The following is an 18,846-nucleotide window of genomic DNA, read 5'->3' as shown; positions in this document are numbered from 1 at the left end:
TTCAGCCCTGTCCTCCTCACCTACCCCCCCTGTCCAGCACCTAGCACATCCCCGCAGAAACCTTGCACACCTCAACATGCACACCCTCGCCGACTCTATCCTCCCACTGTCCTCCATATCGTCCCTCCACGACACAGACAGCGCCACCACTTTCTACAACACCACCCTCACATCAGCCATTGATTCAGTCGCTCCCCTTGTGCATGGCAGAGTGAGACGAATCAATAGACAGCCCTGGCACAACAGCCTCACTAAAAAACTTAGGCAAAGGTCTAGGGCTGCAGAGCGGCGGTGGAAGAAAACGCACTCCCAGGAAGACTTCACCACATTCAAAAATGCAATTCACACATTTCGTTCAGTCCTCACCTCCACTAAACACGATTACTTCAGAAACCTCATATCCTCTCTAACACACAACCCCAAACAGTTATTCAACACTTTCAACTCCCTCCTTCGCCCACCACTGCCCCCTCCAACCTCCCTCATTTCTGCAGAAGACTTTGCCACCTATTTCCAAGAAAAAATCGACCTAATAAGGCAAGTCTTCTCTGCTCAGCCACCACAACCCCTTCATGTAGCTGACCACTGCCCCTCCCCCATAAACTTCCTCCCCACCATCACCGAAGGAGAGCTTGCACGTCTGCTCTCAAAAGCGCACCTCACCACCTGCGCACTTGACCCCATGCCATCCCACCTCCTTCCGAACCTCACCACCATCCTTATTCCAGCTTTAACCCATCTCTTCAACCTATCTTTAACGACTGGAACCTTCCCCTCTGCCTTTAAACATGCAACAGTCACACCTATCCTAAAGAAACCTTCCCTCGATCCAACCTCTACTACCAGCTACCGCCCCATATCACTACTCCCACTTGCCTCAAAACTCCTGGAACAGCATGTCCATGCTGAACTTTCCTCCCACCTCTCCTCTAACGCTCTCTTTGACAACCTACAGTCCGGCTTCCGTCCACATCACTCCACCGAAACTGCCCTGACTAAAATCACAAATGACTTGCTTACTGCCAAAGCGAACAAGCACTTCTCTATACTCCTACTCCTAGACCTGTCCTCAGCCTTCGATACCGTTGACCACTCCCTCCTATTACAGACCCTCTCTTCCCTTGGTGTCAGAGATCTTGCCCTCTCTTGGATCTCTTCATACCTCTCAAATCGCACTTTTAGTGTCTCCCACTCCCACACAACCTCTTCATCCCACCATCTCTCTGTTGGCGTCCCTCAAGGCTCTGTCCTAGGACCCCTACTTTTCTCTATCTACACATTTGGCCTGGGACAACTCATAAAGTCCCATGGCTTCCAATACCACCTATATGCCGACGACACCCAGATCTACCTCTCTGGCCCAGATGTCACATCTCTGCTGTCCAAAATCCCGAAATGTCTATCTGCTATATCCTCCTTCTTCTCCTCTCGCTTCCTAAAGCTCAATGTGGCCAAAACTGAACTAATCATCTTTCCTCCGTCTCACCTACACTCTCCACCTGATCTATCTATTACAATAAATAACACCACGCTCTCGCCAGTACCCAAAGTTCGCTGCCTCGGAGTGACCTTTGACTCTGCCTTATCCTTCATACCACACATCCAATCCCTCACCACCTCCTGCCGTCTTCAACTCAAAAATATTTCCAGAATCCGCCCTTTCCTCAATTTGCAATCAACTAAAATGCTAGTGCATGCCCTCATAATCTCCCGCCTCGACTACTGTAACATCCTCCTCTGTGGCCTCCCTGCCAACACGCTTGCCCCTCTCCAGTCCATCCTTAACTCTGCTGCCCGACTTATCCACCTCTCTCCTCAATACCACCCCGCTTCTCCTCTCTGCATGTCCCTCCACTGGCTTCCAATCTTCCACCGTATCCAATTCAAACTTCTAACACTGACCTACAAAGCTGTGCATAATCTTTCCCCTCCGTACATCTCCGAACTACTCTCCCACTACACTCCAACACGTCACCTCCGGTCCTCCCAAGATCTCCTCCTCTCCTCCTCTCTCATTCGCTCCTCACACAACCGACTCCAAGACTTCTCCCGAGCATCCCCAGTCTCCTGGAACTCGCTGCCTCAACACGTCAGACTATCCCCTACCCTTGCAAACTTCAAACGGAACCTGAAAACGCACCTGTTCCGAAATACCTACAATCTACAATGAACTCGCTGCCGCCCGACCACCGTGCGGAGCTGCCGCCCGACCACCGTGCGGAGCTGCCGCCCGACCACCGTGCGGAGCTGCCGCCCGACCACCGTGCGGAGCTGCCGCCCGACCACCGTGCGGAGCTGCCGCCCGACCACCGTGCGGAGCTGCCGCCCGACCACCGTGCGGAGCTGCCGCCCGACCACCGTGCAGAGCTGCCGCCTGACCTACACCCCACCTATTGTCTCCTCTCCATAATCCTATAGAATGTAAGCCCGCAAGGGTAGGGCCCTCTTCCCTCTGTACTAGTCTGTCTACTGTAACTTGTATACGTATTTTGTATGTAACCCCCTTCTCATGTACAGCACCATGGAATTAATGGTGCTCTATAAATAAATAATAATAATAATAATAATAATAATAGCAGAAGATAATTTTATATAAAAAAAGAAGATATTTTCTCTCTTACTCTGTAGTATCCAGTATTTGGTGCCGTTCAAACCAGGTCCAGACCATGTAATCAATCATCGACACAGATTCTCCCCCAATGTAAGGGCTGTTCCTCTTGATAAGGGTCTGTGAATGAAGGTTAAGAGATTAAATGGAAACTATATATCTATATGAAACTATATACAGTATATAATCATTGTCTAACATAATCATTTTAGAAAATCTGTAAATTATGGCCCCGTTCACCTATGCTCAGAATGAAAGCTACAATACTATGCCGGACCTGTCGCGTTGCAGATCCCAATGGCGCTCGGTTGACCGTTTTCACTAACAACAAAGCCCATTGCGATTGCATCATGCTTTTTGATCTTACGTTGCAAATAGTAACACTATATATATTCTTACTGTCAAATGGGATGTAACTGCAGACGGAGGACTGCCGACACTGGACGTTACTGTGAGATCATTTACCCTGTTCCATTGGAGGTACCAATTGAATTCCTAACCTGCATTATTGCTCTACAATGTCATATTGATGACTAATATGCCTTAGGCTGCGTGCCCACGATCATTGTATGCAGTGTTTTGGATGCAGCATGCTTCAGCTGCGTTCAAAACCCTGCGATGTACAGTGCAAGCACAGTGGATGGGGTTTCTAGATATCCCCAGCCCACTGTGTGAGTACAGCCTGCAATGAAATCTGAACTATGGTGCGGCTTTCCGAGCCGCAAGCATATTAATTCTTTGCTGCGGAGTCGCAAGCGTCCTCTGTAGGGAGAACACAAGCGAGAGGCCGCAACTGCCTGTGCGCACGATCAGAGTTCGGCGCGCTGCGGTCACAGTCAATCAGTCGTGGGCACGAGCTGCTGCGGTTTCCTGTGTTGTTCTGCAGAGGGGACTCGCGGCCCTGCAGATCCAGGTCAGGACCCGCCGTGTCCAGGACGCAGCGAGTCCTGATCGTGGGCACGTACCGTAAGATGTGAGTGATGAAGCCATAGCTTGCGATAATAACGGTGAAAAATGTCTTATGCAAGACACTGGGATAGGCAGTTTGACTGTACCGTCAGATCAGTTAAAGATTTTTGCACTGCCCTTAAAAAGTTAATTTGCACAGAAGTAGCCGGGAAGAATGCTCGGTCATGGGTCTGTGCAGCACGTGTCCTCACTCTTTTTTGCAGCATTCCTAATGACATAAGGCAGTGTTTCCTTACCTGTGAATGTCAAGCACACACCAACTAGAGGACAGTAGTCTGGGCAGTGCAGAAACATCTCCACCACTAGCAAGTGGGGGTGAGTAAGGACTGGCAGTTTGAAAATGTATTGCTTGCACAATAAAGAGTTATACCGGGGACCTGCATTTATCTGAAGATCATACCTGTCATTCTTTCTCCATTTACTGGAAGTTCTCAATACTCATGAGCATACTTCTAAAGGGGGTGTTACACGCAGCAATATCGCTAGCAATGTCGCTGGTGAAAGCACCTGCCCCCGTCGGTTGTGCGTCACGGGCAAATCGCTGCCCGTGACGCACAAAATCGTTTGGAGCCATCACACGGACTTACCTACCTAGTGGCATCGCTGTGGCCGGCGAACCGCCTACTTTCTAAGGGGGCGGTTTGTGCGGCGTCACAGCGGCGTCACTAAGTGGCCGCCCAATAGAAGCGGAGGGGCGGAGATGAGCGGGACGTAACATCCCGCCCATCTCCTTACTTTCTCATTGCCGGCGGACGCAGGTAAGCTGCAGTTCGTCGTTCCTGAGGTGTCACATGTAGCGATGTGTGCTGCCTCGGGAACGACGAACAACCTCATGCTCAACAATCAACGAATTTTTAAAAAGGAACGACGTGTCAATGATGGACGGTAAGGTGAGTATTATCCATCATTAACGGTCGTTCCTTGCTGTCACACGCAACGTCGCTAACAATGCCGGAATCCGTGACCCCGGCGATAATTCGTTAGATCTGTCGTTGCGTGTAACGGGGCCTTAAGACCTACATCTAACAGACACTTCCTGTGCATATATCGTAATTGTCCAAGATGGTAATACCCCTTTAATAATGATAAAATGAGTTACCTCTTCAAATATTTTGAATTTTTCAAAAATCTTTGCCTTTAACTCGGTCGTGTCTTCATTTTTCTTGGTGGTCATCACAATATTGTACAATATAGATGTAATCTGAAGTAGAACATTCACAGATATAATACTATTATAGCACATATGAACAGTCCATCTGTATGAATATGGTCACCATGTTATTCAGCCTCATCAATGGTTAATACAGTCATAGCCAAAAGTGTTGGCACTTGAAATTGTTCCAGAAAATAAAGTATTTCTTCTAGAAAGTTATTGCAATTACAGTATATGTTTTGTCATACAAGTTTATTTCCATTGTGTTTATTGGAACAACATAAAAAAAAAGAAAGAAAAAAAGGCAAATTGGACGTAATTTTCCACAAAGCTCCAAAAATGAGCAGTACAAAATTGTTGGCACCTTTCCAAAATTGTGGGTAAACAACTTTGTTTCAAGCATGTGATGCTCATTCAAACTCATCTATGGCAAGTAACAGGTGTGGGCAATATGAAAATCAGACTGGAAACCAGATAAAAAGGGAAGAACATCAACTTCTTCCCTTTTTATCTGGTTTCCAGTGTGATTTTCATATTGCCCACACCTGTTACTTGCCATAGATGAGTTTGAATGAGCATCACATGCTTGAAACAAAGTTGTTTGCAATGTGTGCCTGTGTGTCCCACACTAAGCATGGAGAACAGAAAGAGGAGAAGAGAACAGTATGAGGACTTGAGAACCAAAACTGTTTAAAAATATCAACAGTCTCAAGGTCACAAGTCCATTTCTAGAGATCTTGATGTTCCTTTGTACACAGTGTGCAACATAATAAAACATTTTATAACCAATAGCACTGTAACTAATTTTCCCTGGACATGAACAGCAGAGAAAAATTGATGAAAGGTTGAATCTCAGGATAGTCCGGGTAATAGAAACGCAGCCCCAATCAAGTTCCAAAGAAATTCAAGCTGTCCTGCAGGCTCAGGTTCCATCAGCTTCATCGCAAACTATCTGTCCACATTTCAATTAAATTAAACTCTAAGGCAGGAATCCCAGGAGGACCCCACTGCTGACACAGAGACATAACAAAGTTAGACTGCAGTTTGCCAAAATGTAAGTTAGTAAGCCAAAATCCTTCTGGGAAAGCGTCTCGTGGACAGATGAGACCAAGATAGAGCTTTTTGGTAAAGCACATTATTCTACTGTTTACCGAAAATGGAATGAGGCCTACAAAGAAAAGAACACAGTACCTACAGTTAATTAAGCTGGAGGTTCAAAGATGATTTCAGCTTGTTTTGATGCTTCTGGAACTGGGTGCCTTGATTGTGTACAAAGTATCATGAAATCTGAAGATTGGCAATGTATGGCTCTGTGTCAAAAAGCTGGGTTTACGGCCTACTTCATGGGTCTTCCAACAAGATAATTGCCCCAAACATACTTCAAGAAGCCCCCAGAAATGGAAGGAAACAAAGTGCTGGAGAGTTCTGAAGTGGCAGCAATGAGTCCAGATCAAAAGCCCTTTGAACACCTATGGTGAGATCTTGAATTGAAAAATACTGCTGAATATGTTGGTGCTATATAACTAAAAATTATTTGTATTATTATTCTTAAAAATGCTGTTGGGAGAAGGCAGCCTTCAAATATGAGAGATCTAGAGCCATTTGTAAAAAAGAGTGGTCCTGAATTCCACCAAGCATGCTGATGGTTATAGGAAGCGATTCATTGCAGTTATTTATTCCAAAGGATATGCAACCAAATATTCAGTTGAGGTGCCAACAATTTTGTCCAACCGAATTTTGGTGTTTGGTATGAAATTATGCCCAATTTGCCTTTTTTTCTCTCTTTTTTTTGTGTTGTTCCACCAATACACATAAAGGAAATAAGCATGTGTATGACAAAACATATGTAATTGCAGTAATTTACTGGGAGACATACTTAATTTTCTGGAACAAATTCAAGGATGCCAACACTTTCAGCCATGTGATATACAGTATATCACATTAGTGAGTACACCCATCAAATTTTTGTAAATATTTTAATATATCTTTTCATGGGACAACAACACTGAGGACCTGACACTTTCATACAATGTAAAGTAGTCAGTGTACATCTTGTATGAGAGCAAGGATGGTTGACCTTAGGGAGATCAACATCCACCACTGCGAAGACACCATCACGTGTTTCTCAACGCAGTGATTCTAGAGCAATGCCCCCTGGGAAATATTAAAAGAAAGAAGGCCTGCGGAGACACCATCACATGTTTCTCAACGCTGGCAGGAAACTAGCCAGGTCTTTCACCGGGAAGGTACAACCATGGGAAGGGCAGTCTCCAGTCAAGGAGACCACCTATGCCAAACATGGTATCCATCCACAGACAGCCGTTTCGGGGTATTTGCCCCTCATCAGTGTGGAGTAGGAATCTGGCTAGTGGGACATTGCCTAGTAAAAGACTATGTGAGCAAGGATGGTTGACCTTAGGGAGATCAACATCCACCACTGCAGAGACACCATCACGTGCTCACATAGTCTTTTACTAGGCAATGTCCCACTAGCCAGATTCCTACTCCACACTGATGAGGGGAAAAATACCCCGAAATGGCTGTCTGTGGATGGATACCATGTTTGGCATAGGTGGTCTCCTTGACTGGAGACTGCCCTTCCCGTGGTTGTTCCTTCCCGGTGAAAGACCTGGCTAGTTTCCTGCCAGCGTTGAGAAACATGTGATGGTGTCTCCGCAGGCCTTCTTGCTTTGAATATTTCCCAGGGGGCATTGCTCTAGAATCACTGCGTTGAGAAACATGTGATGGTGTCTCCGCAGTGGTGGATGTTGATCTCCCTAAGGTCAACCATCCTTGCTCACATAGTCTTTTACTAGGCAATGTCCCACTAGCCAGATTCCTACTCCACACTGATGAGGGGCAAATACCCCGAAACGGCTGTCTGTGGATGGATACCATGTTTGGCATAGGTGGTCTCCTTGACTGGAGACTGCCCTTCCCGTGGTTGTTCCTTCCCGGTGAAAGACCTGGCTAGTTTCCTGCCAGCGTTGAGAAACATGTGATGGTGTCTCCGCAGGCCTTCTTGCTTTGAATATTTCCCAGGGGGCATTGCTCTAGAATCACTGCGTTGAGAAACACGTGATGGTGTCTCCGTAGTGGTGGATGTTGATCTCCCTAAGGTCAACCATCCTTGCTCACATAGTCTTTTACTAGGCAATGTCCCACTAGCCAGATTCCTACTCCACACTGATAGGGGCAAATACCCCGAAACGGCTGTCTGTGGATGGATACCATGTTTGGCATAGGTGGTCTCCTTGACTGGAGACTGCTCTTCCCGTGGTTGTTCCTTCCCGGTGAAAGACCTGGCTAGTTTCCTGCCAGCGTTGAGAAACATGTGATGGTGTCTCCGCAGGCCTTCTTGCTTTGAATATTTCCCAGGGGGCACTGCTCTAGAATCACTGCGTTGAGAAACACGTGATGGTGTCTCCGCAGTGGTGGATGTTGGTCTCCCTAAGGTCAACCATCCTTGCTCACATAGTCTTTTACTAGGCAATGTCCCACTAGCCAGATTCCTACTCCACACTGATGAGGGGCAAATACCCTGAAACGGCTGTCTGTGGATGGATACCATGTTTGGCATAGGTGGTCTCCTTGACTGGAGACTGCCCTTCCCGTGGTTGTTCCTTCCCGGTGAAAGACCTGGCTAGTTTCCTGCCAGCGTTGAGAAACATGTGATGGTGTCTCCGCAGGCCTTCTTGCTTTGAATATTTCCCAGGGGGCATTGCTCTAGAATCACTGCGTTGAGAAACACGTGATGGTGTCTCCGCAGTGGTGGATGTTGATCTCCCTAAGGTCAACCATCCTTGCTCACATAGTCTTTTACTAGGCAATGTCCCACTAGACAGATTCCTACTCCACACTGATGAGGGGCAAATACCCCGAAACGGCTGTCTGTGGATGGATACCATGTTTGGCATAGGTGGTCTCCTTGACTGGAGACTGCCCTTCCCGTGGTTGTTCCTTCCCGGTGAAAGACCTGGCTAGTTTCCTGCCAGCATTGAGAAACATGTGATGGTGTCTCCGCAGGCCTTCTTGCTTTGAATATTTCCCAGGGGGCATTGCTCTAGAATCACTGCGTTGAGAAACACGTGATGGTGTCTCCGTAGTGGTGGATGTTGATCTCCCTAAGGTCAACCATCCTTGCTCACATAGTCTTTTACTAGGCAATGTCCCACTAGCCAGATTCCTACTCCACACTGATGAGGGGCAAATACCCCGAAACGGTTGTCTGTGGATGGATACCATGTTTGGCATAGGTGGTCTCCTTGACTGGAGACTGCCCTTCCTGTGGTTGTTCCTTCCCGGTGAAAGACCTGGCTAGTTTCCTGCCAGCGTTGAGAAACATGTGATGGTGTCTCCGCAGGCCTTCTTGCTTTGAATACATCTTGTATGAGGTCCCCTTTACACGTCCGGTTAAGAAAACAAACATGTGGCATGTTTTGGTTTGACCATCCGTGTGGCCAATTATGTAGCCATAAAAATAAAAAATTGATTGTATTAAACAATCAATTGTCCCCCCCCAATTTTTTATAACCAGCAAACCTAAAGCAGGCATCTGCAGGCTGGTATTATCAGGCTGGGAAAATCCATGGTAATTGCGTCCTTCCCAGCCTAGAAATACCAGACCACAGCTGCCCTTAAGTGCAGCATCACATTATATGCACCATATGGTGCTTCTCTTCAACTTTTACTGAATACCCTGGTGTTGCGGCAGTCGGGGGAATGGTTTATGCAGTTGATGTCAGCTGTGTAGTGATAGCTAGCATCAAGCCCTGGTGTTAGTAATAGAGAGGCGTCTAATACATACCCCCATTACTAACCTAGTAATCTAAAAAATACAGCAGCTGCCAGCGGTTTAGACAATAATGGCTGTGTGCTGAGTTATTTAAATGGCACACCAAATTTACACTGTTTTATGAGCTGTACACTGACTACTGTACATTGTATCACAGTGTCATATCTGCTCTGTTGTCCCATGAAAAGATATCATCAAAAAAGGATACTAATGTGATATACTGTAGGCTACACCATTAGGCTGCTTTGCTTTTACACATCAAGCTTTAACGGCCTTAATATGGGCTGCGATGTCTGAACGTGAAGCGGTTCCTGACCTGAACTCATCAGAGGGTCTTAAGTTCAGGTGAAGAAAATCCCGGCTGATTCAGTCATTGTGGTCCGTACTTGGACCATAAAAGCCCCATGCGTGAAAGCAGCCTAAAATGCGTAGAATAATTAAAAACATTTTTTTTAGAATCCCGTAGACTAGATTGAATATTTATAGTGTTAGGATCACATAATCAACAAAAGAAGGATATTAGGTTATGATATTACAAAGGTAGTATCACAATTTGTAAATGCAAAGGAGGAAAGGATCCGGCACAATCACCTCTGAGTAAAATGTCAAAGCTTTATTAGCAAATATTAAAAAGGTTCCATCCGTGGAAACAAAAGGAGGGTGTTGACCCATGGAAGTTTGCATAACTAGGGGGGTTATGTACAGGGGATGGTGTGGAAAGTTTGTGACGCCACCCGTGGTGCAAGGTAAGGTGGAGTACCACCGCTGCAATTGAGAGTACCCGGTGGTGATGGTGTGGTCAGCTAGGTGTTTAACCCCTCCACGGGTAGAGGGAATGCCCCAGGACTCGGTGAAGGTGACAGGGAGGTGCCGTTGGGATGGTAAGGGTCACTTGAGGGAGAGCCTCTTTTGGGCTTTTTACTGGTGTCCCCACTTCTATCCTGCCCCTCCTTTTTGGAATTATGTGCTTGATATGTTTTTGGATCTACTGTATAATCTGCATTAATATTCAATTTTAATGTAATAAACTGTTTTTTGTACTTTTTTTGATAATAAAAATTAATTAAATATAAAACAGTTTCTGAATTTACTGGAATACAATGGTGATAATTATTTATGGGTCTGAAAACTCCCAGAAGGTTTGAGTTATGTACATAATAAAGTTTAGAGTGGTATGATTAGATGCTCAGTCTATTTACTACAAAAGATTGGGGATTGCCATACAATATTTTCTCAGGATTGTTCTTACTGTGTATGTCGCGGGCGGAGGAGGGGACGCTGCGCTCTCCCACTGCTCGGGTCCGGCTGCTGCTGCTACGGCTGCTCGGTGGTGGCTCGAGCGGTAGGCCGGATCCCGGGGACTAGAGCGGCGCTCCTCGCCCGTGAGTGAAAAGGGTGTGGATTTGATTGTGGGGATTTGGTTATTGTCCAAGACGCCACCCACGGTTGTGGTGATATTGGTGACACCACCGCTGCTCTGGACGGGGATCCCGGGAGCGATGACAGGGAGCAGCCTGGATGTTATTTCTCCCCTCCGTGGGTAGGGGGTTGGTTGTCCCGGGGCCCGGTGATGGGGTAGGGATGGATGGCAGGCGGGTTACGGGGCCTGGCGAGGTGCAGGGTCGCGGGGGCAGCGCTGTGCCGCACGGCACGGTGATACTCACTCAGCCAATGATGAGGACACAGTTCTCGGTAAAACACACTGCTGGATGGACGGGTCCCACAGACGGCTGTGGTGTTGTTTCTCCCGGCAGGTTGATGGTGACTGCCTTTCCCTGCACCTGTGCACTGTAAACGGTTCCAATGGGTTCCCACCGGTAACCCGCTCCCCAGCTTGGATATGGGCTGGAGGAGCCCCTTTTGCCCGGAGACTCTGGCCCTGGGAACTTTAGCCTTGGCGGTGACTGTGTTTCTCTCTCTCAGTTGGACTGTTGCCTTCTGTCGGGACTTGGCTGCTGGGAAACCCAGGAGGTTCCCTTCGCTAACGAATTTGGCAAATTCACAGCGACTCCTAGCCGTGCCGGGGTCCGCAAGCCCCTGCCAGATGGTGCTGACTTCTCTTTGTGTACCGGTCCGGTACCGCCGGGCCACCGCCCGTCCACGGTCCTTACGGTAGACTCCGATAGGCCACTCCTGCAGATGGTCAACACCATCTGCCAACCTTGCTGATCCATCCGGGCCACACACCTGGACCCACTTCAGTCTGCTCACTTGCCACTTTCCTTCCTTCCACTTTCACTCTCAAACTGATCTGTTCTCTCTACTTTTCCCGCCTCCAGGACTGTGAACTCCTCGGTGGGTGGGGCCAACCGCCTGGCCCACCCCCTGGTGTGGACATCAGCCCCTGGAGGAAGGCAACAAGGGTTTTTGTCTGACTTCGGTGTGCCTGACCGGGAGTGTGGGGTGTGTTGGTGTTGTTCTCTGTGGCCCCTGGCTTGTCCAGGGCGCCACATGTACAAAGCTAATATACTGTAGAACTCATCCAGAAAAAGCTCGGTGACGAATAAGGAATCCCAAAAAGCTGGCTATCGCTATCAAAGTATAGTTTGCTAAGGACTCTGGTTATTCCTCTTTTAGGCCTCCATTATTATGGAATGACAAGAACGTTTGGGTTGCAGGTCTGCCATTCCTTCAGGACCTGTGTTTTTGTAGTTTTTAGTCAGTCCCGTTGTTTGGCTGATTCCTTACTGAGTTTAGAAAGGTGCACAGTGTGAGTGCACTTTAGGGTCAGATGCATGTATTTCTGTAATGCTCTCCGGTGTTGAGATGAGCAGAGTAAGAGTGAACCCACTGAACCACAGAAGGGACTCAGGGTTACCCTGAAGTGGGAGGAGCTTAACTAAGCGACCACCGGGGTTGAAACCAGGTGCCACTCCCAGGGCAGTTTCCAGGGCTGTGGCAGCTGACCCCCAGGGCAGGGAACGCAGGGACGGACAAAGGTGCAGGCGGGTACAGTCTCTGGTGCAGGTGGGTGCAGCCAGGATGGCTGAAGCAGACAAGTGCGGTGGGCACGACACGGACAGACTGGTATGGGAAAGTGGTCAAAGGAATATATAGCGAGACAGGAGTACGGGATCTGACAACTAGCCAGCAGACAGGAAGACTGAATAATTAGAGGCATTGCGCAGGCACCTCCCCTACTAGGAGGATGCCTTAACTACCTAGTGCCATAGGCTGAGATGCTTATGGGAAATATTGTGTCGACCCTTTAAGAGCAGGGCAAGTGCGCAAGCCCTAAGCGCATTCCCAAGGAACGTGGGCGGCATGCACCCCAGGAGGACACAGCAGAGAAGCACATGTTCAGCTGTGAGAGTGTGAGGGAGGACACAGTCCGTCCGCAGTGGTGAGTGAGTCGGCATCCCTGCTGGGGAGAGACGGGGCAGTGCAGGGACGCCGACACTACAATTTCACATATCCCACATATTTCCATTTATGAATTGTAATGGCCCAGGGGTCTGCTCATCTTAATTTACACCCTCATTTATGCCTTCACGGCTGTAAATTTGGATTAGGAGACTCGTGGACATTCCAGGCATTGTGGTCCATGTACGCATGAAACATGTGTGGTGCCCCTCAGGCTCCAGTCGCCACAGAGGTACTGCGCCTCAGCCAGAGGTGTGGTTTCCCATTCCTGGGTAAGGAGGAGGTCACAAATCGGTATGCACACAAACACACACGAAAGTGAAGCTAGTCAGGATCGCGTTGCATCACCCGGTCTGGCTGTCCGCTCTCCTGACAGGAACGTGCAGCTTTATGTATGTCTATGCAGCTGACCCGCTCCTGTCTGGAAAGCCGCTGGCCAGTATGGGCCATGCAATCCTCGCGCGAATCACACGCAAGTGCAACTCCACCCTCCCTGGGGGCTACTAAACTGCATTTAGTGCTACTGGTGTGTAGCTTTTCTTTCCAGGCGGTTAGTAGTAGCCACCTGTATAGTCAGGGAAGCTGAGCAGAGCAGGGGTTACTTTGTATCATGTGCTTGGATACAGTATCATGTGCTTGGATACATTTAATGTACACACTAACAATAAGGAACACAAGAAGCCATTTCTGATCAGAAATTCTGTGTCACTGTCCCCGAGTGATCCCATTTTGTCTACTGCTGCGCAGCCAATCTTCCATGGTATGCTGTCATAGAAATGTTGGCATATCCAAGATTGACTATCCATCCAGCCCCATTAAAGTGAAAGCTTTACAACATTTCCTTTACAATCTCACACTTACCTTTGGCCAAACTCCTCTGTGATCCGGTCATGGCTGCAGACGATCTGTCACTGGAAAGACCTGTGTAATAAGCAGAGAGCACAAATATGTAAGTGACCGAGTGCAGCGGTGTACACTGTATATAAGGCCTGACATACCAGGAGGAGGCCTGTGTGCGAGACACGTTCCCTGCTGTCTATATCTGTGTCTATAACAGTCTCCTCCTCTCCAGCTAATGTTCAGCCGAAAACTGTCAGAGATCTGCTCCCTCTGTGCAGTGATCATTTCATAACCTCCTGATCAGAGTTGTCAACTTGACTTTTTATTTTTTCTTGACAGCTTTACAAAAAATCACGGACAGACAATATTTTTTATGGACACATTGAAAAAGCATAATAAAGTACTTACAATGATAAGTCATACATGTCTCCAGACCATAATTTTGATATAAATACATCAGATTCATAAACTGTGAAATGATGATAATTACAATAAAACTGACTGTATGGACACTATCCAATGGATAGTGTATAAATGTGCCTAAAGGCCCCGTTACACGCAACAACGTATTAACGATATATCGCCGGGATCACGGATTCCGTAACGCACATCCGGCATCGTTAGCGACGTCGTTGCGTGTGACACCAACGAGCGAGTGTTAACGATGGAAAATACTCACCAAGTCGTCCATCGTTGACACGTCGTTCGTTGTCAAAAAATCGTTGATTGTTGAGGACGCAGGTTGTTCGTCGTTCCCGAGGCAGCAGACATCGCTACGCGTGACACCTCAGGAACGACAAACTACAGCTTACCTGTGAGCGGGATGTTACGGCCGCTCATCTCCACCCCTCCACTTCTATTGGGCGGCCGCTTAGTGACTCCGCTGTGACGCCGCACAAACTGCCCCCCTTAGAAAGGAGGCAGTTCGCCGGCAACAGCGATGTCACTAGGCAGGTAAGTATGTGTGATGGGTCCAAACGATATTGTGCGCCACAGGCAGCAAATCGCCCGTGACGCGCAAACGACGGGGGCGGGTGCCATCGCTTGCGATATCGTTAGCGATATCGCTGCGTGTGACGGGGCCTTTAGATAATGTAGGAAACTGGATTCTCATGCCTGTGGTCAGTTGTAAAGGCCATGAGATTAATGGTGCGCTCACATGAGCCATATGACTCGGACAAGTCTGCCATCGCATTACCCGATACGGCACACACTCTCCGGACAGGAGCGTGTCTGCTGCATAGAAATACATGCAGCTGACCCATTCCTGTCAGGAGAGAAGCCGGCCGCGCCGGGTGATGCGATGCGAGACTCAGGGCACTTGGGGTACTCGGTCCCAGGCAGTATATTTGCTGGGACAGTTCACTTGATGGCCATCGCCCGGTCCGTGACCCTGGGGGTCGCTTAAAAGGGGAATTTGTACAGGGGAAAAATAATGGTGGGTCCCAACATTTTCATTTTTTCATTGAGATATGTTGTGGCTGTATCAGAGCTTTCCAGTGCCACTATTTTGTTATACATAATTTATTGATTTGCTTTTTTTTTTTTTGAGGGGGGGGGGAATTAAAAAAATTGATTGTTTTTCTTTTTTAGTTTTTTCTTTTGTTCACCATGCTGTAGACATTTGAACTATTTTTGAGTAGGTATAATCACGATACCCGATAACCATACTTTTTTCACATTAAAATTTTGACAATAAAATGTAATATCATATCAACATTTTTCTTTCACATCCCAGGAGCCATTAGTTCAGTCCTCTGTGGGTTTGATTTTTTTAGGATCAGCTGTAGTTTTTATTGCTACCATTTGGGTGCATATCATTTTTTGACTAAATATTAGGCTATGTACCCACAGTGCTTTTATTTCAGCACAATAAAAAGCTGCTTTTTTGTCTTTTTTTCATGCTTTGCTTTTTTATGCTTCTTTTCATGCTTTCATGCTTTTTTGATGCTTCTTTTCATGCTTTCATACTTTTTTTCATGCTTCTTTTCATGCTTTCATGCCTCTTTTCATGCTTTCATGCTTCTTTTCATGCTTTCATGCTTTTTTTATGCTTCTTTTCATGCTTTCATACTATTTTTCATGCTTCTTTTCATGCTTTCATAATTTTTTCATGCTTCTTTTCATGCTTTCATGCTTCTTTTCATGCTTCTTTTCATGCTTTCATACTTTGTTTCATGCTTCTTTTCATGCTTTCATGCTTCTTTTCATGCTTCATTTCATGCTTTCATACTTTGTTTCATGCTTCTTTTCATGCTTTCATGCTTCTTTCATGCTTTCATGCTTTTTTTCATGCTTTCATGCTTTTTTATGCTTTTTTCATGCTTTCATACTTTTTTTCATGCTTCTTTTCATGCTTTCATGCTTCTTTTCATGCTTTCATGCTTTTTTTATGCTTCTTTTCATGCTTTCATACTTTTTTTCATGCTTCCTTTCATGCTTTCATGCTTCTTTTCATGCTTTCATGCTTTTTTTATGCTTCTTTTCATGCTTTTGTGGCGCCCTGGACAAGCCAGGTCAGCACAGAACAACACCAACACACCCCACACTCCCGGTCTGGCACACCTAAGTCAGACAAAAACCCTTGTTGCCTTCCTCCGGGGGCTGATGTTCACACCAGGGGGTGGGCCAGGCGGTTGGTCCCGCCCACCGAGGAGTTCACAGTCCTGGAGGCGGGAAAAGTAGAGAGATAGGTTTTGGAAGTGAAAGTGGAAGGAGGGAAGTAGCAGTTGAGAGACTGAAGTTGGTCCGGGTGTGTGGCCCGGACGGAACAGCAAGGTTGGCAGACGGTGGTGACCGTCTGCAGGAGAGGCCTATTGGAGCTAGCCGTAAGGACCGTGGAAGGGCGGTGGCACCTGGTTTCAACCCCGGTGGTCGCTTAGTTAAGCTCCTCCCACTTCAGGGTAACCCTGAGTCCCTTCTGTGGTTCAGTGGGTTCACTCTTACTCTGCTCATCTCAACACCGGAGAGCATTACAGAAATACATGCATCTGACCCTAAAGTGCACTCACACTGTGCACCTTTCTAAACTCAGTAAGGAATCAGCCAAACAATGGGACTGACTAAAAACTACAAAAACACAGGTCCTGAAGGAATGGCAGACCTGCAACCCAAACGTTCTTGTCATTCCATAATAATGGAGGCCTAAAAGAGGAATAACCAGAGTCCTTAGCAAACTATACTTTGATAGCGATAGCCAGCTTTTTGGGATTCCTTATTCGTCACCGAGCTTTTTCTGGATGAGTTCTACAGTATATTAGCTTTGTACATGTGGCGCCCTGGACAAGCCAGGGGCCACAGAGAACAACACCAACACACCCCACACTCCCGGTCAGGCACACCGAAGTCAGACAAAAACCCTTGTTGCCTTCCTCCAGGGGCTGATGTCCACACCAGGGGGTGGGCCAGGCGGTTGGCCCCACCCACCGAGGAGTTCACAGTCCTGGAGGCGGGAAAAGTAGAGAGAACAGATCAGTTTGAGAGTGAAAGTGGAAGGAAGGAAAGTGGCAAGTGAGCAGACTGAAGTGGGTCCAGGTGTGTGGCCCGGATGGATCAGCAAGGTTGGCAGATGGTGTTGACCATCTGCAGGAGTGGCCTATCGGAGTCTACCGTAAGGACCGTGGACGGGCGGTGGCCCGGCAGTACCGGACCGGTACGCAAAGAGAAGCCAGCACCATCCGGCAGGGGCTTACGGACCCCGACAAAGCTAGGAGTTGCCGTGAATTTGTCAAATCCGTTAGCGAAGGGAACCTCCTGGGTTTCCCAGCAGCCAAGTCCCGACAGAAGGCAACAGTCCAACCGAGAGAGGGAAACACAGTCACCGCCAAGGCTACAGTTCCCAGGGCCAGAGCCTGCGGGCAAAAGGGGCTCCTTCAGCACCCATCCAAGCTGGGGAGCGGGTTACTGGTGGGAACCCATTGGAACCGTACACACTACACAGGTGCAGGGAAAGGCAGTCACCATCAACCTGTCGGGAGAAGAACAACCGCAGCCGCCTGTGGGACCCGTCCATCCAGCCGTTTGTTTTACCGGAGACTCTGTGTACATCATTGGCTAAGTGAGTACCACCGTGCCGTGCGGCACAGCGCTTCCCCCGCGACCCTGCACCTGGCCAGGCCCCGTAACCCGCCTGCCATCCATCCCTACTCCCTCACCGTGCCCCGGGACAACCAATCCCCCTACCCACGGATGGGAGGACTAACATCCAAGCTGCTCCCTGTCATCGCTCCTGGGATCCCCGTCCAGAGCAGCGGTGGTGTCACCAATCGCACCACAACCGTGGGTGGCGTCACGGACAATATCTAATCCCCACAATCAAACTCCCCTTTTCACTCACGGGCGAGGAACGCCGCTCGAATCCCCAGGATCCGGCCCACCGCTCGAGCCACCACCGAGCAGCAGCCGCAGCAGCTGGACCCGAGCAGTGGGAGAGCGCAGCGTCCCCTCCTCCGCCCGCGACACTTTCATACTTTTTTTTCATTCTTCTTTTCATGCTTTCATGCTTCCTTTCATGCTTCTTTTCATGCTTCTTTTCATGCTTTTGTAATGGGATCAACAATTCAGACTGCATCATCAATGTAGAAATGGATTTGAACATTGCTTCAGCACTTGCCCACAAGGGGGCAGTGTCAGACTGTGCAATCACAGACACAGAGGTGGGAAATTCCCTACAGCTCGTGTGTTTGAACCAGGAAGAAAAAGAGTGGCAAGTGAGTACAGACCCGGAGCTCAGCCAGGACAGAGCTACGTGTGGTCTCCCTGAACAGAGGGCTCTTTTGCAACCGGATTCTTGGAAGAATCACCCTGTGGAAGTGGTTTCTGCCATCCCCGGTCTGCAGGACTTTGTTTTCACCGAGGATCTAACCGGACTGCAGAGCATCGCGCCCGGAGTGCATATCCAGGGGCTGTGACAACTTGACTGCAGAGCATCGCACCCTGAGTGCAAGTGCAGGGGCCGTTACTGACACAAGGGAGCCATCCGTGCAACCGTGACCTCCCTTCTTCTGCTCGGTGTGCCCCGGGACTGACTAGAATCCGTTACCAGCGGGAGAAGATCAAAGGAGAAGACCGAGGAACTGCATCCTGATATAGAAGGGTTAAATAGTTTCTCTATTTCTT

At 48.1% G+C, this 18,846-nt stretch overlaps 1 protein-coding gene across 2 annotated transcripts in view; it reads right to left on the bottom strand.

Moving 5' to 3' along the window:
• LOC142313283 (glutathione S-transferase omega-1-like) overlaps positions 1-13,953 on the bottom strand; it is a 32,808-nt gene extending 18,855 nt beyond the window's left edge. For both annotated transcript variants that reach the window (XM_075352277.1, XM_075352276.1), the window contains exons 1-4: positions 13,887-13,953; positions 13,750-13,809; positions 4,677-4,778; positions 2,622-2,728 (exon numbers count right to left, since the gene is read on the bottom strand). In XM_075352277.1, coding sequence (XP_075208392.1) covers positions 2,622-2,728; positions 4,677-4,751 — 182 coding nt within the window. In that variant the 5' untranslated portion in view covers positions 4,752-4,778; positions 13,750-13,809; positions 13,887-13,953. The remainder of the gene's footprint in view (positions 1-2,621; positions 2,729-4,676; positions 4,779-13,749; positions 13,810-13,886) is intronic.
• Between the last annotated feature and the right edge of the window lie 4,893 nt (positions 13,954-18,846).

Source organism: Anomaloglossus baeobatrachus, chromosome 5, assembly GCF_048569485.1.
Source record: "Anomaloglossus baeobatrachus isolate aAnoBae1 chromosome 5, aAnoBae1.hap1, whole genome shotgun sequence".
NCBI classification, from domain to species: Eukaryota; Metazoa; Chordata; class Amphibia; order Anura; family Aromobatidae; genus Anomaloglossus; species Anomaloglossus baeobatrachus.
The sequence above is the reverse complement of the archived record's forward strand: the minus strand, read 5'-3'. Positions and strand labels throughout refer to the sequence as shown.